This window comes from Amblyomma americanum, chromosome 4, assembly GCF_052857255.1.
Source record: "Amblyomma americanum isolate KBUSLIRL-KWMA chromosome 4, ASM5285725v1, whole genome shotgun sequence".
NCBI classification, from domain to species: Eukaryota; Metazoa; Arthropoda; class Arachnida; order Ixodida; family Ixodidae; genus Amblyomma; species Amblyomma americanum.
The window spans coordinates 123,056,303-123,082,447 of NC_135500.1; the positions used below are offsets into that span (position 1 = coordinate 123,056,303).

At 46.5% G+C, this 26,145-nt stretch overlaps 1 protein-coding gene across 2 annotated transcripts in view; it reads right to left on the reverse strand.

Moving 5' to 3' along the window:
- LOC144128309 (KICSTOR complex protein ITFG2-like) overlaps positions 1 to 25,300 on the reverse strand; it is a 52,363-nt gene extending 27,063 nt beyond the window's left edge. Inside the window, exons 1-8 of one of the 2 annotated variants that reach the window (XM_077661627.1) lie at positions 25,072 to 25,300; positions 23,496 to 23,591; positions 16,368 to 16,409; positions 14,314 to 14,379; positions 14,097 to 14,178; positions 12,745 to 12,824; positions 11,587 to 11,646; positions 9,270 to 9,397 (exon numbers count right to left, since the gene is read on the reverse strand). In XM_077661627.1, coding sequence (XP_077517753.1) covers positions 9,270 to 9,397; positions 11,587 to 11,646; positions 12,745 to 12,824; positions 14,097 to 14,178; positions 14,314 to 14,379; positions 16,368 to 16,409; positions 23,496 to 23,591; positions 25,072 to 25,167 — 650 coding nt within the window. In that variant the 5' untranslated portion in view covers positions 25,168 to 25,300. The remainder of the gene's footprint in view (positions 1 to 9,269; positions 9,398 to 11,586; positions 11,647 to 12,744; positions 12,825 to 14,096; positions 14,179 to 14,313; positions 14,380 to 16,367; positions 16,410 to 23,495; positions 23,592 to 25,071) is intronic. The other variant, XM_077661626.1, reaches the window with a different exon arrangement.
- Positions 25,301 to 26,145: the final 845 nt, after the last annotated feature.

Consider the following 26,145-nt stretch of genomic DNA (forward strand, 5'->3'; position numbering starts at 1 on the left):
TCATCGCTGCCGCAACGCCTCCCGCCAAGCGCGTCCAGGCAGGTTTCAGTGCCACGTGTCGTCGTGCGTGCGTGTGTGTGTGTGTGTGCATGTTGGTGCCCACGCTTGTCAAAGCGCGGCAGCCGGGGAGAGGAGCTCCCCAACTGGGAGGCGAGGAGGTCTGACCGGCGCCAGCCCGGCGGACGCGCACGTCACGTCTGAACATGTTCAAGCGTCGCCGTATCGGACGCCTCTTCCCAAGCCGTTCCTTCTTGCCCTCGACTCCGTGGGTATAAAGGGAGCTGCCCCGGACGCCAACGGGAGACTTCGATTTCTTCCTGCGAGTAACGTGGTCGCCCTGACCGGCTGCTCTTTTGCGATGCCAGAATAAACATGTTGTTCTGTTGCCAGTCGACTCATCCTTTGCCGGGACCTTCGGATGTTTCCAGCTTTGCCCCAGGCCGCCAGGCCAACGCTACCCTTGGGGCTTGCAACCCTTTTGCAACAACTGGTTGCCAGCAGTGAGATCCCGACAACGGAGGCCAGCAGCGAAGATATGCGGTCAACTGTATGCTGAGCAGCACAACGACCATCCGGGAGCAGTGCAACGAGCCCTGTGTGATGACTGGTTGCCTGCAGCGGAACGACTGCGCTGAATTCTTGGCTGCGAGGTTTGGTGAGTGCGGGACTTTCTTCTTCTGAGTTTTGCCAGGCTTTTGTTAGTGTCAGAAACAGAGCTGGTAATTGTGTTGTCGTTGCTGCCGGGTTAGTTTGCGGCAAGACAATAGTAGGCAGTAGAGAAAGCAGCATTCGGAGCAGCCATGGATTTGAAGTCGTTGCGCAAACCGAAATTGCTGGAGCTTGCAAGAGAGTTGGGTCTGGATGTCTCAGACAAACTCAGAAAACCAGAACTGCTAAGGGCTATTCTTGAGTTGGAGGCTGAGGATGACGAGCTGTCGGAATGCCTTGAGACCATTGAGGAGAGGGAGCAAAAAGAGAAAGACGAGCGCGAACGTAAAGAGCAAAAAGAGGAGCGCGAACGTAAAGAGCAAAAAGAGAAAGACGAGCGCGAACGTAAAGAACAAAAAGATAAAGAGAAAGAAGAGCGCGCTTTGGAAATGAAGCGTCTCGAGGTAGAGATGGAACGCGCTCGTAATGGAAGTCAGGCACACGGTGCAGGAGAACGGGTATCGTTCAAAATGACTGACCTGATGCGGCCGTTTAAGCTTGGAGAGGACATTGGTTTGTTCCTGGTTAACTTTGAGCGAACGTGCGAGAAGCAGGGGTTCTCTCGGGAAACGTGGCCACAGCGCTTGCTCACTTTGTTACCCGGCGAGGCGGCCGACGTAGTCGCTCGCTTGAAGAGAGAGGAGGCAGAGGATTTCGACCAAGTGAAATCGAGTCTGCTAAAAAAGTACAGGCTGTCAGCGGAGGCGTTCCGTCGGTAGTTTCGGGAAAATGAAAAAGGCAGAAGTGAGTCATATACAGAGTTTGCCTACAGGCTTATGTCAAACATGCAGGAGTGGCTCAAAGAAGAGAAAGCGTTTGGTGACCACGAGAAAATTCTGCAGTGTTTCGGGCTGGGACAGTTTTATAGTCGGTTACCTGAGAACGTGCGGTACTGGGTCTTGGATAGGCCAGACGTTAGTACAGTGGCTAAAGCCGCCGAGCTAGCCGAGGAGTTTGTGACGCTTCGGGCTCGCGGAGCTAAGGACGGTCAAAAGGGTGAATTTGGCTCCAAGTCTGAGAGGCCGAAGTTCGCACCCATGAGAGCAAGGGGGGACACACGTAGTGCGGATGCGAGTGAAAGCAGTCCGACCGAACGTAAGGAGACGGCGGCAGCCGAAGCCGAACGCAGAAAGCGGTTCGAGAGGAGGCAAGCGCGCGTGTGTTATACGTGCCAGAAGCCGGGTCACTTTTCGGCGCAGTGTCCAGAAACAAAAAGAGAAGTCGTGTGTTTGTCATTATGTAGCACTGACGAGAACATGAAGCTTCTCGAGCCTTACATGCGAGACTTCCTCGTGAACGGGAAAGAGTGCCGAGTGCTTCGTGATTCCGCAGCTACAATGGATGTAGTTCACCCCTCTTACGTAGAACCCGATATGTTCACGGGCGAGTGCGCATGGATCAAGCAAGCCGTGGAAGCTCATAGCGTGTGTCTGCCCGTAGCAAAAGTGCTTATTGAAGGACCTTTCGGAGCACTTGAGACGGAGGCCGTAGTGTCATCTATGCTGCCCCCCCAGTACCCGTACCTATTTTCGAACAGGTCCGATCACCTCCTGCGCGAGAAGGGGCTTTTGTTTGGTGAGGCTAGCGTTCAGGCCTTAACCAGATCGAGAGTTCGGGAGCTCGCTGCAAAGGCGGTAGTTGCGGGGCCGACGTTGTCGAACAATGAAAAAGGGTCGGAGGCGCAGCAAGCTGATATTCCGAGCACGTCCGAACTGGATAAAATTGAGCCTGTAGCGTTGAAGGCACCAGGTACTGGAGAAGAAATGCCCGACACGGGAAAGTTAGAAGAGCTTCCGGTCGAGCTTCCGGGACTAGGCTCAGTGACGAACAGGGAAGACACTGATCAGGTCATTAGTGACTTAATCATTAAAGCACCGCTGTCGGCTGAGCAGAAAACCGAACTACACCAACTCTTACAAGAGTTTCAAGGTCAGTTCTCTGAGAGGCCTGGTAGGACTTCTGTCCTTACTCATGATATAGAACTTACCTCCCCAGAGCCAGTACGATCCAAGGCGTACCGGGTGTCACCCCGCCAGCGCGATATTATGGAGGCTGAGGTAAAGAAAATGCTACAGCTCGGTGTTATTGAGGCGGGTGAGAGTGATTATACCTCCCCTTTGATTTTAGTTGAGGTACCGGGCAAGGAACCTCGTCCTTGCGTCGACTACCGCAGGCTTAATTCCATCACTAAGGATCAAATTTATCCGATCCCTAACATCGAGGAGCGCCTTGAGAAAGTTAGTAGCGCTCAGTTTATTTCCACCCTAGATCTTGTCAGGGGTTATTGGCAGGTTCCACTTACAGAAGAGGCTAGTAGGTATGCGGCGTTCATTTCACCAATGGGAACATTCCGTCCTAAAGTTTTGAGTTTTGGTTTGAAGAACGCGCCATACTGCTTTTCAAGCGTCATGGACAAAGTGTTGCGGGGACAGGAAGAATTCGCTTTACCGTATTTAGACGACGTAGCGATATTCTCCGCATCCTGGTCTGAGCATATGGCACACTTGCGGGCAGTGCTAACCCGCCTGCGCGAAGCGGGCTTGACAGTCAAGGCTCCCAAGTGCCAATTAGCACAGGCCGAGGTTGTCGACCTCGGTCACGTGATTGGACAGGGTCGTCGCCGCCCCTCTGAAATAAAGGTGGCCGCTGTGCGAGACTTCCCGCAACCGCGCACGAAGACCGATATTCGGTCGTTCTTAGGTGTCGCCGGCTACTATCAGAGGTACATCCCCAGGTACTCCGATATCGCGGCTCCCCTGACGGATGCTCTAAGAAAAACAGAGCCCCAAACAGTCGTCTGGAGCGAGACAAAGGAAAGAGCTTTTAGCGCCTTAAAGAGCGCCCTAACAAGCCAGCCTGTGCTACGATCGCCAGACTACACAAAAGGGTTCGTTGTTCAGTGCGATGCTAGTGAGCGAGGCATGGGCGTTGTACTGTGCCAAAGGGACAATGGAGAAGTGGAACACCCCGTCCTGTATGCTAGTCGTAAGCTGACCTGTCGTGAGCAGGCGTACAGCGCCACCGAGAAAGAGTGTGCGTGTCTCGTGTGGGCCGTTCAGAAATTGTCATGCTACCTAGCCGGCTCGAGGTTTATCATTGAGACGGATCACTGCCCTCTCCAATGGCTGCAGACCATCTCTCCCAAAAATGGCCGCCTCCTGCGCTGGAGCCTCGCTTTCCAACAATATTCCTTTGAGGTGCGTTACAAAAAGGGGAGTCTCAACGGTAACGCCGATGGCTTAAGTCGAAGCCCCTAACGTAGGAATCCGCCTCAAAGTTGTTTGTTACTGATGTTTTCTTCATGAGGCAGGATTTTTAACATATTGCTTTTGTTTAGTGTTTCAAAGTGATTATGTGCTTTCTAGTGCAATTTTCCAATTTGTGGACGCGTTCTGAGTGCTGCTTGACTACTGTAAGGAACTAGGCAGTAGTATAAAAGGGGAAAGAGCCTGGCAGAGCTTAGTGAGGGTTGTCTCGTACTTGCTAACTGAGCGGTTGCGTTTCGGCGTAGTTCTAACGCTTGCTGGGAACGAGCACAAAAATGGCAACTCTCCCGAAGTCACTTTGCAGTGTCCTGTGTGACCCTGAACCTGAGAACGAGGCCTTCTCTGTGCGCTGCGCTCAAGCAACGTCGAGGGACGATCGGTTTCGATTACGAGCATCATCGAGCGACATCCCTCTGGACAGCGGATGCAGTCCCCTGACCATCGGGATCTCCTTCTCCCGGCGGGGCGGTCTGTTACGTTTCGGCTACGACGCGCGGTATAGCCGGCGCGGATGCAACGGACGCCGGGGCTTCGTTCAAAGCGGCGGTCATTTGGGCCCGTTCATCGCTGCCGCAACGCCTCCCGCCAAGCGCGTCCAGGCAGGTTTCAGTGCCACGTGTCGTCGTGCGTGCGTGCGTGTGTGCGTGCATGTTGGTGCCCACGCTTGTGAAAGCGCGGCAGCCGGGGAGAGGAGCTCCCCAACTGGGAGGCGAGGAGGTCTGACCGGCGCCAGCCCGGCGGACGCGCACATCACGTCTGAACATGTTCAAGCGTCGCCGTATCGGACGCCTCTTCCCAAGCCGTTCCTTCTTGCCCTCGACTCCGTGGGTATAAAGGGAGCTGCCCCGGACGCCAACGGGAGACTTCGATTTCTTCCTGCGAGTAACGTGGTCGCCTTGACCGGCTGCTCTTTTGCGATGCCAGAATAAACAAGTTGTTCTGTTGCCAGTCGACTCATCCTTTGCCGGGACCTTCGGATGTTTCCAGCTTTGCCCCAGGCCGCCAGGCCAACGCTACCCTTGGGGCTTGCAACCCTTTTGCAACAAGTTGAAATTCGAAATGACTAGGATGGTTCAGTTCGCTCATTGCCAACAGAAGAGTTCAGGGTGCACTTGACTAACCATATGACCTGTTGATATCTTTCAGTATTTTGTGGCAATTTATATGCTTATAGTTTTTGCTAAAAAATGCACCCATAAAACAGCAGTATTTGTAAACAACAACAACACCAACAATAATAATAATAATAAAAAAATAATAATAATGTATATAGCAGGCCAGCACGGTCCCAGTTATTATAGCGGCTCATGTGGTCATACGTGGAGAGCGAGTTGTCGACGTCCTCATCGACGTGGCCGTGGAAGAGAGGGTGGTCGCGTTGCTTAGTGGTACCGGAACAGATGATGGTAGCGGGAAGGGTGGGTGTGGCCTGGCTGGGTTCGTCAGGCATAGCGGGCGGCGGCGGCAAGGTTCTGTTACGAAGTTACGGCTTGCGATGACGCCTTTACCACTCTACGCCGCCTTCTCGTCTCACCCCCGATTCTACGACATTTCGACCCCATTGCGCCAACTGAAATCCATACCAGCAGAGTGGGCCTTGGCGCAGTGCTCGCCCAGCAGAAACCAGCTTCTGGTGAATATGTGGTGGCTTATGCAAGTCGCACCCTGACAAAAGCTGAAGCTAACTATTCAGTGACAGAAAAGGAATGCTTGGCCATCATCTGGGAGATCGGCAAATTTCGGCCTTACGTCTATGGCCGCCTGTTTTATGTCGTGACAGATCATCACACACTGTGCTGGCGATCTTCTCTGAAGGATCCGTCTGGACGTCTTGCTCGTAGGGCCGTCCGCCTGCAGGAGTACGACCTTCCTGTTGTTTGCCGTTCCGGCCGCAAACATTCTGATGTTGACGCCCTTTCCCGTTCCCCTATTCTAAGTGACCTGCATCCTCCATCCCTTGCCGCTTACGATTCGTTGTCCCTTGACATCACAGACATGCTGACCGAACAGCGCAAGACCCTTGGATCCCGTCCATTATCACTTTACTGTCTACTTCCCACCTTTCTGCTTCGCGAACTCTCCAACGCCAAGCTTGCCACTTCGCCATTCGCAATGATCTGCTCTACCGCCGTAACTACCTCTGGGAGAGGCGCAAATGGCTTCTGGTTATTCCCTGCCACCTGCGCTCTGACATCTGCGCCAGTTTCCACACCGATCCCCAGTGTGCTCATGACGGTGTGTTGAAAACATATGCACACTTGCGTCTGCGGTACTACTGGTGCAGTATGTACCGCTTTGTGCGACAATATGTGCGCTCTTGCCAAGCTTGCCAAAGCTGGAAGACATCACCTCGCCTTTCCACCTCACCCAATGCAGCCAGTCACATGCCCTGCCCGCCCATTCGACTGCGTTGGGATTGTTCTTTACAGTCCCCTTCCACCGACTCCGGACGGTCATTGCTATGTCATCGTCGCCATCGACCACCTCACCCGTTACGCGGAAACTGTGCTGTTGGCATCTGCTTCAGCAACTGATGTTGCACCTTTCATCCTTTATCACCTCATCCTTCGACATGGCACACCCGCAGAACTTCTTAGTGATTGTGGCCGCGTTTTTCTTTCGGAAGTCGTCGAGACAGTCCTCAAGCAATGTCAAATTATTCATCGCACTACCTCTGCTTACCATCGCCAAACTAACAACTTAGTTGAGCATTTCTCTCACAGACATGCTCGCTAAGTATATGAACCGCCACCATTCTAGTCGGGACAAAATCCTTCCCTTCGTTACACATGCATACAACACTTCTGTGCAAGCTACCACTGGGTTCTTGCCCTTTTTCATCCTCTACGGTTGGGACTCTACGTGCACGATGGACGTCATCCTTCCTTACCGCCCTGATGCTTCCGAGTCCTCGCCACTTTCTCAGGATGCTCAGTACACTGAAGAGTGCTGCCAGCTTTCCCGTGCTTCACCACTGAAACTCAGCAAAGCCAACAACTCAGCTGAGACAGCTTCACTACAGCACCCTCCTATGCTCCAGGCTCGCTTGTCTGGCTCTGGGTCCCTTCCTTTACCCCCGGCCTCTGCACGAAACTTCAATCCCGCTATAACGGTCCCTACCGCGACATTGAACAAACTTCGCCGGTCAACTACCTCGTCGAACCGCTCGCTCCCTCATCGGACCTGCGTCGTAGTGGCCGTGAAATTGTCCACGCCGAACGCCTAAAACCTTACTACACCCCCAGGTTGTGTGCTCGCCTTCAGTCGCCAGGATGGCTCCTCCTTTGCTGAAGGGTTATTGTAATATAGCAGGCCTGCACGGTCCCAGTGCAGGCAGCTGCCGAAGAGGAGAAAAACGGTTGAGCTCAATGCGCGAGACCTGCCTGCGGAACTGCCTTTTTGAGCTAACCGGACGTCGCGCTGACACCACCTTGATCGCTGCCTAGCCGCTGCCTTCTGCCTTCGCCCAGAACTCCCGAGCCCCCTTACAATAATAATAATAATAATAATAATAATAATAATGACACGTCAGATTAATGGAGCTTCCAGTGTTAGTGCCAGCTGGATTCTGTGCCGGCAGCTTGCTGGCAGCTGGATAAATGGATGCTGATAACACCTCCTATGAAATGGCATTGTGATTATTACCATTAGGTTATTGGAAAATTTTTTAAACATTTATTTAAACCTCAAAAAGTTTTACCCTGAAGCTTTACTACCTTGACATTTAACCTTTCTTAATTACATATTCCACTGTCTTCTAGGCTATACAGTTGAACCCAAATATATTGAACTCGAAGGGGATCACAAGACAGTTCGATATATAAAAAATGACAATAGATAAGTCTATCTGTAACCTAGAGGCGAAAATACATTGCACCCACGCCAGTGACATGCTTCTTGCAGTGACGTGTCGCCTGCCGGCATGCTGGCACCGCACCACTCACTAGGTGTTGGTAGATCTTACCTGCTCCGCACTGAAGGCACTACGGACCATGCTTTGGAACCAGCCACTTTCTATCATAAGATGTCTAAACCTGTTACCAGTTCGCTACAAATAGAATAATCGCTAATTAAAATTAAGGTAGAGTTGGTTTCTACAAAGCCTTTGGCAGTGAAGCACTGCCAAGTGAGGGCTGCAACTGGGCTTTAGCTAGCTAGGTTGGCTTCACTGCAAGGCAGCAATGTGGTGTGAAGAATTGGGTACAAGAGACAAAGACCATCTTCCAGCACACCCCAGGTTCCCCTCGACACGGGGTTCCTCTCGTCATGCAGCCAATTCGTCTCCGCATGCGGAAAGTGATCGAGGGAAGCCGTTAGGGGAAGCCCCACTTGCAGAGCCAAGGCGCAGTCTGATATATCAGATGACCAGCTAAATTTCAGTTCGATATACAGCATGACTTTCCTATACATATACACAAGAATTTCAAGGGGATAACCTATGCGTTAGATAAAGCCAGTAATTCGGAATATCCGAGTTCGATGTATATCCGGGCTCAACTGTACCGACTTGGAGAGCTAAACTTACGTATATCTTTAAGTCTCTGTCCTGCTTTTAAGCAATGAATCCCCCGAAGTTCTGTTTTTATCTAAAGTCTACCACAGATGCATTGATATTACTTTTCTTTTCTCTCAACCCTCGGGCTTCAAGGATACTGACTGTATCTGCACTGGCATCTAAATGCACAGTACCACATTCTAACAAAGCATGCTTAAATGTTTCTTCAGATTTAACAGTTGCCACTTACCACCTCCACATACAGTCTAGTCCTCTTAGTTATCGGTACAGTAGAACGTTTTCAAAATTTCCTTTCTTACGAGACTTTTCACGACCTTATACTCCATTTCACATTCAGCATGCAATGCTGTGGATGATGAAGAGTCAGTGGGCTGCCCTTATGCCTACTTCTCGAAGGTCTTGATGAAGGTAGGGTATGTGCTGTGGTATGTGGGCTTCAACGCCCCAAAGCTGCACTTTGGCTATGAGGGACGCCATCACAGAAATGGAGAAATGGACTTGGCAGTGGGTTCCTGCCCTGTATGAGGGTAATTGGCAGGTGGGGGGATGTTCACCTACCCCCCTTCCCCCACTTTCCAACTGGGACATGGACCACTGCTGATAGAAGTTTAGACACCCTCGATGTAGGTTAATTGTGAACTGCTTCTTGGGCACGAATCACAGTTTGTTAGGTTGGCAAGAAGTGTAGTGCACCGTGTAATCTGTGAAGTGGCTTTGCAGTTCATACTCAATGTGAACGTGCGAGTGTGCAGATGCTCCTGTGTTTGAAGCAGGCTTGCCTTGCGGTGCCGTTAGTGGTGTGGCCTCCCGAAGCACCAAAGTCGAGTTTGATGTAAGTGCCACCAGGCTGCGCCACCAGGATGGCCAGTGCATCTCCCGGCGTGTTGTTGATTGAGATGTTGCCCACCTGGGCACACGGTTGGAAAGGGCGAACAGTAAGATTGTAAGCTGATCTATTGATTCAACATTAAAGAGTGTGTCTTAACAAGAGAAAAAGCATGAAAAGTATGGTACAGAGCTGTAGCAACTGATGGTACATGGCATGCTCATTTGTGGGTAGGGAGCAACATACTAACAGTACAGACAAAGTAAACAGACATTAGATGTACAAGGCAATCAAAAAAAAAAAAAAAAAGAAAAGGCACTACAACTGGGAAGTCTACACTGGCAGCATCCACTGATATAAAATAAATAAAAAGCACCATGTAATAAAAGACTCAATGGCATAGCAGCACATAGAGAAATATGAGTATTTTACGACTTTTTCAGTAAGACAGCGTAATCGTGTGTCCTCCTTAGAAGTTTACGATGGCATAGCAGTCAGCAGGTAACTATCAATTAATGGGAACCTGGGGCTCTGCTTCTGTGTGATGCATTTGTTAATAGCTAGTATCATTTTTGCACAGTCAAATCACAAACTCAAAAAAGAATTTCGTTCCGTGAACACATCAGTTAAGGAAAGGACTGACGAGTGAAACAATCTGAAAAGCCACATAATTTTACAGCAGCGCCAAATGCACAAGTTTGGTTGTCTCAGCCAAACATCAGAGAAGCTTCCCCCCAAGGCAGGATTTCAAAGTGAAGAGCTTAAAGGCAACCTCACAGCAGTTTAAAACTAAACTTTTGGACAATTTTAAAGGCAAAAAAGCAACTCAGGATACTTGCAAAAAATAGAGAAAATAGGAAAATAACAAAAAAATTAAAAATAGGGAAACAACCATGCTGTCGCCTATGTTAAGCGTACTGCCAGCCTACAATGCACATTAGAAAAAAGTGATTGTTGCCATTGCAGGGTTGCCTTGGTAACCGCACTGTTTCTCTCCACAGGTCTCAACTTAGTTACACGCTGTGAGGAGAAGGTCACAAGGCGAGGAAACGTACGGAGTAGCTGTCACACAAACCGGGCACTCAAGGTCGGGGTGCACTTGGCTTAGTGTTGCGAGGAGAAGGTGCTCTATCTACTCCTCACCAGCTTGCAGAACAACTCCCATGGGTGCTATGGTTTTGAGTCCACGAGCAAAAGGACCTGCTCAACATGAAACTCCTGGAGTGTAGGCAATATAACACTGTAAAACAAAAAATTACAGCCGATTTGCATAGTTAATTAAATGTGAAGTAGGTGCGCTAGCCCTGGTATATTTTTCAATGCATTTTTAGATTTTGTTATACTTCGTTTTGTTTTGGTATTAAAGATGGGATTTAAGGGGGAGAGAAAGAATGAGTAAAGAGCGGACAGAAAGAGATATATGTGAGGAGAATGCAAGGCATGAACAAAGCCGATGGTCTAGAGTTTCGGCATCGTTACATCTAGAGCAGTGAAAAAAGATCCCCAGAATGAAGAAAGGCAATCAAAGAGCAAGGAAGTGCGCTTGAAGACGAGCGCCCGTTAAGGCAAGGAGCACAAGCTGCTTCATAACACGGCAAGCGGCACAGAGCCGAGGTCTACAGAGAACCGCACGTACACGTCTGCTGTCCGTGAAGGCTGTAGGGTGACTGATGCGAGGGGAGAGAGGCCAAAGTTGAGGGCACGCGAGTGACTAGCTCAGTCCGGATAACACGCACTTGTACAACACTGCCCGGTGTTGGCCGTGACGGTCAGAACTATGATACAAGCCACTCTCTCATTGGCTGCAGCTGTGCGGCCGTTGCCTCCTCACTGCGCAGCGTGACAGGTTCTCTTTCGTGCTTCAAGTTTGCGCAGAAAGAGAGAGAGAACGGCCTCGGACAGACACAGGCAAAATCCGTGATTGCAGCTAGAAGTGCTGCGCACCAAAAACAAGAAAAATTCTACCTTTGTCAGGTGTGCAAAACACACATTAGCAAATCAAACATAAATATGTAACCAGAAGGCAGGAAATACTGAGAGATAGAAGAAAACGAGCTCATGATACTTATCAATATGGGTTCACAAAAAAATGCAGTTCAAGAGGGCTCCACTTTGTATATTTGCTAACTGGAAGTTGCTAATTGGAAAGCAGCGCGAAAAATTTTGTGGGGGATGTGCAAGGTCTCAGCCTAACAAAGGAACCCGGAGACGATGCAGATGCCTTTGAGGTGGCTGCTTTGCCTCTGCTCAGTTGAAAAGCAGGATCCCACCTGGTTCGCAAATTCCCACTTGTGGAGACCCACCAGCTTGCCCTGGCTTTCGGCCCCGTTCTGAAACACACACCACACAAACCACATTTAAATCCACGTGCAGAAAAGCCCCATTATGATGCACAAGTTAAACACCTCTAATTTCTGACAAGCATAAAAGTGCTCATTGGCAAATGCACTCATTCGTCCAGAGTAGTCAAGGTAAAACACTGACTTAAATCTAGTCCGACCCATGGAGCCTTCAGGGGGACTACCAGGACTTTGCATCTATCTAAACTGTGGCTACATGTTGACAAGGCAAAGCAGCAGGTCTTATTCTTTTACAATGGCACACAGAGACTAGTGCACTGGATGTTCTAGCAACTACACCGAGAAAGAGAGGTGCTCTTCGGAGAGACGACAGAACAAACTTCCATTTGGATCAAAGATGCTTTGAATCTATTTTTTAATAAGTAGGCTACAGCCCTGAAAGCAAAAAAAACTAAATACCCTGCCAGTACTTACTGTACCATTAGCACTGTCACATAACAATTTTGGGAAAAATCTGAAATGAGAAGGACCACCACCATGTGTGGTGAAATCAGAGGTGGGTAAAACCATCACCGCCACATTTATTTCCTGCAAGCAAATTCATTTTTCCTGCCTTCAGGAAGCAATGTTTTATTGCCGGCTCCATTAACTGCCATGCTCTAACATGGCGCATGCAAATGAAGCATTTGGGCGATAACAGTGGTCCCGTCCCGCATTTGCTTGGGAAGTTGAGGACAGATCTAACCACACCAAGTGATCTAATTTGCCAAGAGCGAAGGTGATTACATTACATTTCCATGCTCCTAAACAGATCCCAAAGCATTCTGCATTGTCAAAAAGCGCACAAGGCTAGACACTACATATATAAAGTACTTCATGCGTATTCTTTCCTGTTTGTACTACAGATCAAACAACCGAAGTGTAACCATGTATGTGAGCGAAAATCAATGGGTTTCATTTTGGTGAACAGAATGCCACAAATATCATGGAGGGTCACATTCTTAAAGACACACAAAACACACCCAAAAGAAGCAGTGAAACAATTCAAACCTAATCAACAAGGTTTTTATTTGAAGCTTTTATGACAACCTAGCACTCAAAAAAACATGGTGTGGCAGCAACACGTACCTCAAACAGAGAACTCCACTGGTATGTTCGAACAACTCTATCAGTAAGGCCAAGGATCAGCTCCATCTTCCCATCCTTGTCTGCACCAAAGAAAAGCACAACAGTCGGGAGTGGCAATCGCAGTGATAATAAGCACTACAGCTGGATACAACTCAAGCCTACAGTGAAACTCTGTCCACATGTTCATGATCACCACACACTGTTCTTCTGCGATGAGGAAGTAACGTACTGTCAAAGCTTTTCTTGTTACCTGAACAAACAGCTAACCGCAAGACAACATGTATAGTGCAAGATATTTTATGCATCGGACTAGTTTATTTTGGGAAGCATTAAAATCTTGCTTTTGTTTACTGCTGCTGGGCTGTTGTTCCCAAACTCCTATTTCTTCTTAACCCTTATAATATCCCCTCATCCCTTTCCTACCGTGCACCGGTTTCTTGTCCCTGTAGACCTCCTCACCTTCCCTCCTCCTTCTAGTCCTCCTCCTCCTCCTCCCAACATCCAGCTGGAACTGACCTCCAGACAATGAGTGCTAGCTAGATAAGCATGCTGTGTAAGGCCCCTTGCTGGCTAGAGGCATAAGGCTCACATAAGGGCAAGGCTCATCCTATACGGCTCTTGCTTTGAAAAAGCGAGGTGATCCATGCAACATGATAAATGATGAGCAGAAAAGCAAAGCAGAATGCATTTACGAAAATGAACTAGCATGCCCACCAACAATGCCATGTACCCAGGTCAGGCATTACGCAAAGACTGCCATGGTGGTTTGTGTCAACGTGATCAACGGAAGACAGCTCACACAGGAAACTGAGGATGGCAAAAGAGTGCCATTGATAGGGTATGCTTTTTCTAAAAACTTATCACAGTGGTCACTTCTCTGTGAAAACGCCTGAAAGAAGAGGGTGCATGTTATAACTGTGCTAAGATTTGTGATGCTAAGTTACAATGAAGCAGTTCTCTCCAAATGTCTGAGTAGATGGCTCTTGAATAGAGCACTGTGCACAAAGAACATGACATGCAAGAAAAAAGTGAATTTCTGATCTTATCTTCAGCTGAAAGTGTAAGCATGCAGCATCTGCAGTGGGCTGCTTAGCGACATGTGTGATGAGGCTCGCCCTCAAGGGTTAGAGTACCAGATTCCACTGGTGTTGTCCTATGAGAGCTGCTACCAACATGAACCTCCACTCCGATTGTCCTTTTGTGCAACTAGTATGTCGCTTCTGAAGAGGTCCCGCATATAAACGTTACAGCAAAGTACACTTCTGTTTTCCTGCATTTGTTTCTAGAAATCTGCATATAAAATACCATATGCACACATTTCGGACATAGAACAGGGTGGGCAAGAGACTTACTGATGTCGGCCAGTAAGGCCATCTTGGTATTTGCGGGCAACCGCTGACTGTGGAAGGGCTGAAGCTGCTTTCGGTCCTCGTCCTATCAGAAGACGGCCAGAGACCAAAAATGTCAGAAAAGCTCACAGCCATTTTCCAATGCCAGGTATACGTACATATAAGCAGCAGCAAAGCAGAGGTTAGATGTAAGCTAGAAAAAAAAAAGAAGAAAACTTACACTTGCGTCTTCCTGCACACTGAACATGTGGCACCAGCCATCAGAGCTGATGCTGATAACCTTGTTCTGTCAGGGAAGAAATGGGAAGGAAAGAAAACAAAGCGACCGTGACACTTAAATAGGACTTGTTGATATTTATTTGTGAAGAAAGCATAAAAGAGTAAGCAGTTTGAAGCACAAGAAATGAACCGTTCACTAACGAAAAACCATAAGCAATGTATGAATGACTGTAGGAAGAAGAAAGTGAATAAATTTGTTCAGTAATGCACATATTTGAACCAAAGCTTCCTGCCCACATATGTATTGGCACTCTTCACCTCAGTGAACAAACTAGTCTTGCAAACAAAGCAATAAAACTGGAAAAGCAATTTCGATGAGTTATTTAGTGTTGCTGTCCAGAGATAAACAAAAAACTTGAAAAGAAACTATGCATGCAATCTACCGCAAAGTGAGAACAGGGGCACAAGGACACTATAACTTGATGACAGATGAATATCACTTTTCACTCTGTAGCCATTCAATGCTAAGACTGAACATCATAATGACTGAGTTTAGAGATAAGAACCATAAAAATTAGCAACTGCTGCACTGAACCAGCTTTTGAAAGTAATCTGCAAGCATGGCTGCTGTCACGAAGAACAGAACGCGGAGCTTCGTTCTGCATTACAGAGGTCTTGCAAAAGTCAGGAGAACTCGCACTGAAATTATATTACAAGAAAGCTAGAAGAAACTTCTCTGCAGCTGCGAGTGCATCCCTTCACGGAACAACCACTCTTTTAATACCACACTGAACCCCTCTTGAAGCTTTCATTTTTCTACAAAAGTACAGTAAAATATTTGTTCTGCTAGCAGTGCATTGCACACAATCATGAGTGGAAATCCTAATAAATGACCGTAAAAACGTATGGGTGCATATTGAAGCAGTAATATGTGCCTTGGCCTCTTAAAACCTGCTCTGCTTCATTGCTCCTCAGTCACAGTGGTGCCTCTAGAGGCTTCATCTGTCCCTATAGGCCATTTTCATCAACCACTCTATGCTCTGCAATTACCACATCATGCCCCAAACAGTTTCCAGTCTGAAGTACAGTATGAAAAGTGGGCGCAACAATGTCATCCAGGTGAGGACCTTGCCATAAAAACTATGCACAGTGTGCTGTGGCACGCTTTTTTCATCTGCCGCTTCATTCTGGGGAAGACAGCTGCAAATTCTTCATTCGGTGGATTACAAATGCATGCTGTATCCACACACCTGTCAAATGTGCAACTCTGTTGTATGCTACTCGAACCAAGTTCAACATCAAAAACACGACTGCGAATGCAACGCAGTTTGTTCTGCATTGCCGTACCTTTTGTGTCCTGCTAGGCACTGGAATTTTAGCTCATTATTGTGATGGTCTTAGTACTAGGCTCACGCAGTGCAAATTTTCAGCCCACTAAAATGACAGAATTGATCTTGAAGCACATGACCACCACCTACAGAGAAAAGCTGCCAGAATACAACTGTGGCCTCCCCACTACAGGCTGCAATGTCCACACTCTGTAAAAGCGGGAACCGCTTCCCAGCTCTGCCATGTCTCTGGTTCAATATATAGCGATTTGTGTACGGTGCTATCTTTTAGACACACTAGCAGTCCCGCTACTGCCTGTGTGCTTTGCTGTTGTGCGGCTTGAAATATTCACTTGTCACTTCAAGAAGATTACGAACACTAGAAGAAGAAAAGCTGCAGACATTGTCCTATGTGCACGAGCAACACCTGAAATGCCACGATGGCGATTCCGAAAGTTCATCTGCTGGAAACATTTTGGGGCACCATGACCATCACCTGGGTTTGTTTACAAAAATGAAGGTCTACAATAAAATTGCAACGAACTCTCATGACTAGTTAAAAGGTAAGAAACTGTTCTACTGTTTGTCACCAATGAACCACGCAAAATGTATTACAATCTCAAAGGTGCTCATGAAATGCCAACCCACTTTCAGTTTGCACCATTTTTTGGTGTGAATGACAGAGTGGGTTTAACCTGCTAACATCAAGCGTGATGGTCTAACCCACCTGTGAGTCATTCAGTATGTCACCAACAATCACAGTGGCTACCTGCGGTAAGAAAAAAATAAGTTGTTCGAGCACAAGTTTACAAGCAACAATATCTAGTGCACTATGTAAATGGAACAATCATAACATGCAATTTGTTACACTCAATTTCAGGTGCACTTCTAGTTGCCACAAATGGAGTAAGACCATTATTGCCTACTCCAAATTTTGGTACTAACATCAATATACCGATGACAACGGTCAAGTTTTTATCATCTCCTGTAAGGTTCACCCCCTGTGACATTGTCTAATGCTCGAAATCTTGGCACACCGAGACTGAAAACTGACAAAAATACATTTAAAAAAAAAAAAACAACAACCTCAATATCCTACTTCACCATCAAAGGTGGACGAGTATGAAATGCTTTCTCATTGTGTCATTTTTACCCTTCGCAGAACCTGAGACCCTATTCTCGAAGTGTCAACTAAGCGTGGACATGTCTGTTTAGGCATGGCCTAAATTAGGTAAATTCCCCTGCTCCAAAAAAGGAGCAAATGCCATTGCTGGCATCTCAGTATGCATTAATTGTGCAAAAGCTCACACTGCCTCTAAATCAATCACAGACATCTTTTACTGACTTAATATAAACAGTTAGTGCAGAGCAAAAGAAAGACGCATAATATGCCGTCATGCAGCCGCCACCACCGATCCAGGGCTCAAACCAATCAACATGAACCGAAGTGGAGATGTCCATTAATTGTGCAAAAGCTCACACTACCTCTAAATCAATCACAGACATCTTTTACTGACTTAATATAAACAGTTAGTGCAGAGCAAAAGAAAGACGCATAATATGTCGCCATGCAGCTGCCACCACCGCAATATCCAGGGCTCAAACCAATCAATGTGAACCAAAGTGGAGATGTCCATTTTGTGGACACTTACTGAACATGGGCCCTGATGTGTTTGGCAGGGCACTGTGGCAGACACCAATCAGGCCACAGAGTCGAGCAGTACTGCTACTGCCACAACTACCCAAACTGTTCATCACAGCTGTCCACTCGTACTTGCTCTCACAAAAAAGACATGCATGAGCTTAAACACTGAAGCCCGCACAAAGTGTTCTCTGAAAATATTTGGAAGACTCGCTTATTAAACATTAATTAGCTGCACCACCAAAGGTACACGTATTAATGGACCATTCTGTCACAATGGCAAAGATGTTATATAAGAATAACGTGATACTAATTTTAAGTCAGATAAGTGAAGGTAAATCTAAATAGGTTTTAAATAAGGTTTCTAAGCAAATATTTACGAATTCATCAGTTTAAAGCTAGCCCTCTCTCAAACTCTGTAGGAAAGAGCCAGATTTGCAGTTGTTGGTAGCTCCTTCTGAAAGAGTGAATATCGCAAAAAGATGCAGACATAAGAAAAAGCAGTCTCCAGTCTGCTGCTTTCTGCTCTTCTCATAGTTTCAAGATGAATACCACTATAACCTGCAGGCTGAGCACTCATACGAGCGCTCATTTGAACAAAATAAAGAAAAACAATGGATTTCAAAGGGGCTTTTAAAGTTCGGAAGAAGTTTTAATGTGGAGTTGCAGCTGAATGCTGGTGGACAGGACTGAAACCATTCCAAGCTTTGTTGCAGCTGAATGCTGGTGAACAGGACTGAAACCATTCCAAGCTTTGTTACGGTGAAAACTAAGAGGCCCTGTGTTGTGTGCACGGAACTGCGCATGGAATCACACAGGACACATACATGCCAGGGTTTAAACCATACATTACTATGAAGGAAAGCAATGCTTCTGAGTTTTATTCGACAAGCTGAGACCTCGCTGTTACATGCCTATGAGCATAACTTGTGATTGAATGTGCCTCATCATATAATCCGTTACATATTTTCTTATAAGACGTCCCTGACTTCTCATTGTGCTTCTTTTCATTTAAATGCCTTTGCTGCTCCAAACAAGTTCACACTATACATGCAGAAATGGTCATTCTCTGCTAGCCTTCATAGATCACAGCAAGTCTTCATACCATTACCAGCACAGTGGCGCAGCAGTTAAGTGATGCGCCACTGCACTGGCAGGTGGGTGTTTCTATTGCAGACACCAGTAGGGATTGTGCAACCCAAGTTGCTCTTTCTGAGCAACCTCTCGTGCAGCTGATGTGACGCTCCTCCAAACTTACCCAAGCAACTCGGGTAAGCGCGGGTTAGTTTGCAGCACAAGACAAGATGCCAAGATTCTTGCTCGGGGTTGGTACGTATGGAGTAGTGCTTTCAAACTAAAATGGAATACACCCATTAAAAAATGGCTATTCGAAACTTACACCCCCGTTATATTAAAACTGCATATGTACTTTCAAGTTGAGAGACTCAGAATGACATGTCGAGTGCACCAAAGAGAACTGCTCCATGGCCGATTTACAAACAAGAAGAAAAGCCTGCTCCAAATCAGAGAGGACAAATATTTAGGCAGCTCATCACACAGGCACTGATTCAGCCATTTGCTTCTGGTGCCAAGGGAAAACAACATTAATTAAAGAAGACTCCTTCATTATATCACATCACAAGGTGTACGGAACAGTGGAAGGTAGTCACTCCGCGTGCCAATTATTCTACACAAAAGATATCATACACACTACCAACACTTTTAAATTTGTTTCCGAAATCAAGTCTTGATACTTATATAACTGATGTACGAGCTTTACGTCAACACTTTGTCACTCAATCTTTCTTAAATAATTGAAGAGCGTTTTTCAGGTAATTTGTGTTTTTGCATTTATTTTTTGTGCAAATTTCACATGTGGTCAATTGCTATGTATATCTCCTGCTCAATCGCTGTTTGCCTTGTAAAGGAGGCTGCGGGCTCTAGTCAAGTCGCTTGCCTCTAAAGCGACTTTTACTCGCAGTCTCCTCCATTACTGATGGAAATAAAGAAGTTATTATTGTTATTATTATTATATAAAAGATAAATGCAATGGCTTATAAGAAACCTGGCTTAACAGAAGTATAAGAAAAGGTAAGAATATAGAATAACAGACAACCGAACCACTCAAGGGAATGTGTACAAGACTACAGGGGCTGTCGGCAAACCATAAAAAAAAAAGAGCTGTCGCGGTGGCTCGGTGATCATGGCACTCGACTGCAGACCCGAAAGACGCAGGTTCAATGCCAGCTGCGGCGGTCGCATTTTGATGGCAGCAAAATGCTAGAGGCCTACGTACTGTGCGATGCAAGCACACGTTAAAGAACCCCAGGTGGTCAAAATTTCCGGAGCCCTTGACTTCAACATCCCTCATAGTCTCAGTCACTTTGGGATGTTAAAGCCACAAAAGACGAACCAACAAATAAAAGAAACATTTATGAGGAAAAGCTTACAAAGAAGCACTAAGTATCCTGGAGTGAAAATTTTCTAAAAATCCCATTTAGCACTCGCAGTCAACTAGTTCTTGTCGGTTTTAGGGTCTGCTGTGACACCTGCTCTCTAGTCGCAAAACAAGGCACCCACTAATGTTTGCTGAATACTGATCACAACTTTCATGCACCAGAAGAACTGCAGCTGTGCTTAGGAATGTAACAAATTAGTATATTGTCACGAAGACGACGACGCTGGCAGTGGCGCGGGACGGACCTGGGGTGAGTGGCGAGGTCAGTTCGGACTTGGCCGGCTGGCGCACAGCCGGGCGGCGCGGATCAGGAACTCACGGCCGACGACCACTGTTGACGCAGGACATCGAAGCTCCGAAACCAGAATGGGGAATGATACTCCGCACCTCACACCAAATGATACATGACGGCCAGCCAAAGAATGAGACGAGATGGCTGATGTCAATGAGATATAATTTAATGGCCGCTGGCCTAGCGCGAGTGCTCTGTCCCACGCCACTGCCAGCGTCGTCGTCTTCGTGACATATGTCATACAGGAGGCCGCTCACAATTTACCACTGTTAAGCTAGGCTGGAAGAGCACTGCAGCATTCTATCAGGGAAGATACTTATTTCCCCCTTATTCCCTTACCACACTTTGCGGCACGTGACTGCAAGCGTGTAAGCCATTGGCTAACAACAGAGATATCAATTTCAGTAGCCACTCATGTACATGTTTTCCTCCAGCACAAAGCTCGAAAAGGCATCAGTGGGATCATGGGTCTACAGCAAAATAAATTAAAGAAAAACAAAAAAAAGGTGTTCCAACATGCTCATACTCATCAAACATGCTCCAAAGGTCAGCTGAAAAAGTTTGCGTCAATGTGAGCAAGTTGAGCGGACCATGTTTACCATATTTTCTTCACAATCTGTCTGTGGGGAAACTGAACAACTCCTGACCTGCTTAGTTCGTGAAAGAATTCGGCTCTGATGACTCTGCATTGAAGGGAATCCACTTGATTGCTTGAGTCCTATAATATGCTCGACACCATAAAAAAATTTCACAAGCACAATTATCGCATAATGCAACAAGTCTTTATAAGTGTGCATACCACTGAAAGATCCTGTGAAGGTACTCTAAGCAACAAGTGCAAAGTTGAATTTCAATCGGCAAATCTCTGCTTATGAGCTCTGCATGCTGCCTCCCAAGCATACCTAGCATGCTTCACGCAAAAGACATTCCCTAGCTTGCACAAGCGATGTGCAAGGCCAGCATATGAGATCATGTGGCAGCCACAATCATGACAGTTCCCTATACTTTCCCTTTTTTAAAGCTCCTGTTGGCACGTGCGGAAGCTGGAAGAAAACATTTAAAATGGATGCTTCTTGTGTGACATGTCACTCTCACAGCGAAAGGCTATCAGCAGCCTGAAAGATCTTGCTCCGAGAAGAGAAGAGGCATGAGGTGCATTGAAGCACTCCACTCAGTAAAAGAAAATGCGCTGGACTGGCTTTGGAGCACACAACCATACGACCTAGTGCAAGATTCGTGCACAGCCACCTTGCTCTGCTGCCACTCTGAGAGAGTATATCCTCCTGCCTTTCTGCTTCGGAGCGTTAATCTAAATAGATTTTTTAACTTCAGTGTTCCCACGAATGTACACAAAATACTTTGCAGCTGTAAGTCCAACTGTCCTTCCTCTGAGTTTTCTCTGCGCTCTCTGCTACAGGCTGTGTGCCCACAGAAATATGCAAGAACACCTTATAAGGTTTATTTATTTAAATACATGCCCGAATCAATGCATATTTAAATCAGAATTACACATTATCTCATGGTACAGCCCATGAAACTTGGGAGCTATTTCTGTGCGGGAAGCAAAAACCTCAACTGACTTGCAAGCCTGCTGAGAACGCAGTGCTGCTGCTACTGCCAAACCGTAATATGGAGCAATTTTCGGAGCATCAAAAAATGGACTTTGGAGCATTTTGGAGCAGCCTGATAGGCAGTCTGGAGTAGCTGTGCACTGTTTTTAAAGGTGCACTGCACAAGAAGAAGCCAATTTTAAAGCATAATTATACTATCAACAAATCAAATTATGGCACCCGCCGCAGTGGCTCAGTGGTTAGGGCGATTGGCTACTGATCCAGAGTTCCCAGGTTCGAACGCGACCATGGCGGCTGTGTTTCGATGGAGGTGAAACGCTAAGGCGTCCCTGTGCTATGCTGTGCACTCACATTAAAGATCCCCAGGTGGTCGAAATTATTCCCCAACCTTCCACTACAGAACCTCTTTCTTCCTTTCTTCTTTCACTCCCTCCTTTATCCCTTCCCTTATGGCACTGCAGTTCAGGTGTCCACTTGAGACAGATATGAGCCATTCCCTTTCCCCAAAAACCAATTTTCAATTTTCAATCAAATTATGATTAACGTCTCATTACTGGCCTCCCTGACCATTATTTGAAGCTGTTCTGCAGGAAGAAGTGAGTATTACATGCATTATTATTTACACCTGTGATTCTTAAGTATTTATTCCATCAAAAATGCAATGAACCCCTGTTTATACCATGATGCACTTTAGTTACAACAAGAACAACAGGCCTAGCTGCCTAGCTATAAAGGGTGCAACTTGCTTCAACTCTCTACTTTCTAAGCACCTATACAGCATTTTTGTGTATTCAAAGAGCAGCGACTTTCACGATCGTAACAAACAGCCCAAAACACATAAGGCACGGAATAAATTTGCCACTGTGTGACCAAAACCAACTACTTGGCCAGACTGACCGGAACTAAGTTGACCATGTGACGCTCACGGAGTGAGGAAAAGATGTGAAAGCTACCAATGCCATGTCGGCAGCAGTAGTTAAGGCACTCCAGTTCTTTGCTTGCTGAAGCAGCTCCTTAAGAGGTTGCATTCAGTAGTGATAGGTTGCACTAGAGGCATCTCCGACTTACTCCCGCCCAAAGCAGATCCATAGGCTCTGATCCGCCCACTCTGACCCCCTTAAGAGGCCTGGAACTATCATCATTATCTCCGAAGACATTCATTTTGGAGCACTTTGGAGCAATTTGGCAATATGTATCAGGATGGAGCAGCAAATCTTATTTGGAGCATAAAGGAGCAGTTGGAGCAGGAGTGAGAGCCATGAGCTGCTTCTGTATTGTTACACACTTCTCGAAAAGGTGACTATGTGGGAGCATGTGAGCACTCTCCAACTTCCAATAGTGCTTAGGCTGTAGAAGCGATGTTTTTAAAGCGAAAGCTTTACTAGTCTCGTCCGTAGCTTGTTCAGCATGTGTTTCTAACCATGTGACGTCGCCGAGCCATAGCTGTGCTGAAAGAAATAAAGAGCAGAAGCTTCGAAAGCAAAGCAAAGGCACATAACTGGTCCCCTGGGACAGTGGACACCTCAGTCATGCTTTAAGCTACGTGGCGGTAGTAACAAATGTGCGCTGCATGCATTGGCATTGACATTGTGGCAGAAACGTGGCACTGCAGCAATAGGCCGCAGCGTTCATTGGGTGACCAACCTCTAACGATCAACCATTAATTTAACTGCCACCTGCCAGGATGGGTGCACTGCCTATCCAGTGTGCAGAACGCACTCAACGTTACAGATGCCAAGCCACACCTAGTTGCCCAATGCACCACAGCTTTCGCTCTCTAACCAGATTCAGCAGTATTTAAACAGCAGCTAATTTTTTCTTAGAAATTGTACACATGGCAAATGTGTGTTAAGCATGTTGGGGTGTCCGAAAAAGTGGCCCGAAATTCTCACCGCACTCAAGTTTGACGCCATCGCCCATGGTCTGGGCTGCTGGAACTTGAACACGGCGAGGTCCCCCTGAAGGTTGGCGGCCACCAGCTCAATGTTCTGGAAAGAATGAACAAAAAACTTGTTTTTTCACAGGACGTAAAGAAAAAAGTGAAGGCATACATGATTTGCATGCTATCACAGATGTTGCAAAAAAAATGACAGCTAATGTTTACAACATTCGATTCACACCAAAAGCACGGAATTTTTCATGGCAGAATTTTTTCACTAACTTTACATGCATGAATAACCGAAGTGAGGCACACACATGATGACTGAGTCAATTTTCTCTTTTTATTAACGGACATGCAGAATACGATTTTGTTTGGGTCAGAACCTACGGATTAGTGCAACGTAGAAGGCAACGATGGGCGGGCAGTGTTGCAGGACGGAGCGCTCACGCTATACAGTGCTGCATAGAAGACGATGAGGGGTGTCCGCGCTAGGCACAAACAGGCAAGACAGGATTTTGCTAGGCTCTGAACATTCAGATTAAACTTTCACTGTAAAAAAAAATGTATTACTAGATGGGGTGGAGAGCCCTCATTATTCAATATAAATCAGCAGCAAACACATTACTGAGCGACACGGTTTCAACACGAAATGAGAAGACAACAATGCAGGCACTGTAGCACAGTTTTCTACACAAAAACCATGCAGAAAACCATAAAACTGGACCAAAACGAATGTAACCAACACCTTGCCCACATAGCCTTTTCACAGTCTCTACAGTGACTCTGCATTATTTTGTTATCGACAGGAATAGCATTACTAAGATTATTATTATGCCACAGCAATACACGGTTCATGCAACTAATTGACCCGATTCTGAAGTTCTTTATTACATGTTAATCTAACTAGCGCAGCTTTCTGCACAAGTGAAGAGCACCGTATTAAGGCCCAGCACCTAATAGAATGCACCATTCACCCACAATTCTTTTTATTATTTGTATTCGTGCTTGCAACTTCGCCTAATGCACTTATTGCCTTATATTACAGAATTTTTTTTGCGCAGTGTTTACTGCCTCGGGGCATAAAAAGGAAATGGTATTATTAATTAAACAAGGGGTTGGGTATTTGTTTACAACTTGCAGTGTTTTTCAGAGAAGTGTGCGTTTACTACTTGTATTTCCCAACCTGCTAAAACGCTCTTTTTGGATCGCAGTATCTGTGAATAACTTAGAGAAGTTTTGTAACCATCACAAACAAATAAATATGTAATGCTCTCCAGCGCATAAAATTTCCTTATGTGAGTAGGAAAGAATTTGCATTTAAACGTTATACTTCGACGACAGCTCACGGCGCAAACATAGACTCAGCGACTGAGGCGGTCGCTTAGTGATCACAAGTGCATCGATGTGACGATTTCAACCCGCAACAGCATGGTGTGCAGAGTCGGTCGGAGCACAGAGCTGCATCTCTTGTTGTTGTTGTTATCTTTAAGGGATAAATGGCGCGCATAAACTGCGGGGGTCTGACCAAGACACGGGCGGCGAATGACAGATGCTCAATCTGAAGACGCGCAAATGCAATATTTCACCTTGTCGTTGTCGACATCTCCAAGGCAGATTGCATGCTGCAGAAAGTTGCCGACAAACTCGTACTCGATTTTGTCCAGGAATGAAACGGCTCTCATTATTTCACCTTGGTAGCTGCGGCATTTATCGAGACAGCGCCTCGCTGATAAACATTGGCAGATGAAAACGAAACGAACAGCGCGGCTAGCGGAGCCGGCCGAATCAGCTGATGGCTGCCATATTGAAATGCGGAGGCCTGGCGGAAAATATCGGCATTAAGAATTTTGGCACAAAGCTACCAATAACGAGGCAGTGCAAAAACATACTTTCTTACTTTCTTTGCTTACACACCCAGCAAAAACAATGCTTCGTAAAAACAATTGTATTGCCGCATTGTGAACTGTGCAGGTGGCGTTGATCAAGTCATGTTGCTACAGGTTCGTCTGCTACCAACGTTTTTGTCTGCTGACGACGACTGCCGAAAAAGGTTCTACAGAATGCTGTTCTTCGCTTTGCCGTAGAACGCCTGGCATTACTTACTTTTGCCACTTTGAGTGCCGGTAGTACAATGACGAAAAGTGTGCCTGATTCCACTAAAGCCGTTTTTTTTTTATTCATCTTCAATGCGACCACCCGATTTCGTTGTGTTGCATTACTTGCCAATGCCGCCTGCAAAACATGCCTGATGCGTCTCCTAGATTTCAATGGGCCCCGAGATCGCCTCGAAATTGCGCAGACTGGAGGCGGCGCTAAAAGTTGACCCTCAGTTTCGGTTTCAATGGCTGGGAGACTGTGATGCGCGACTCCCGATCATGCTGTTTCATCCTTTTTTCGGGCTTTGAGCAACAACTTTTAATTTGTTAATGAGAAAAAAACATGTTTTTGAAGGTCTTAGAGTGCAGCAAATGCTTAAGAAGTCTGAGCTGACTTCCACATAACACTGAAAAAGGATCATCAGTCTCGATATCGAAATCTGAAAGCATGCTGTGCACTCCGTTATATTATGCCGTTAGGACCTTTTGTCTGCTGCATAACCAGTAAATTTTGGACGGTTTACAACAAAAGGAACATGTTCGAAACATCCATATTGCAACAAG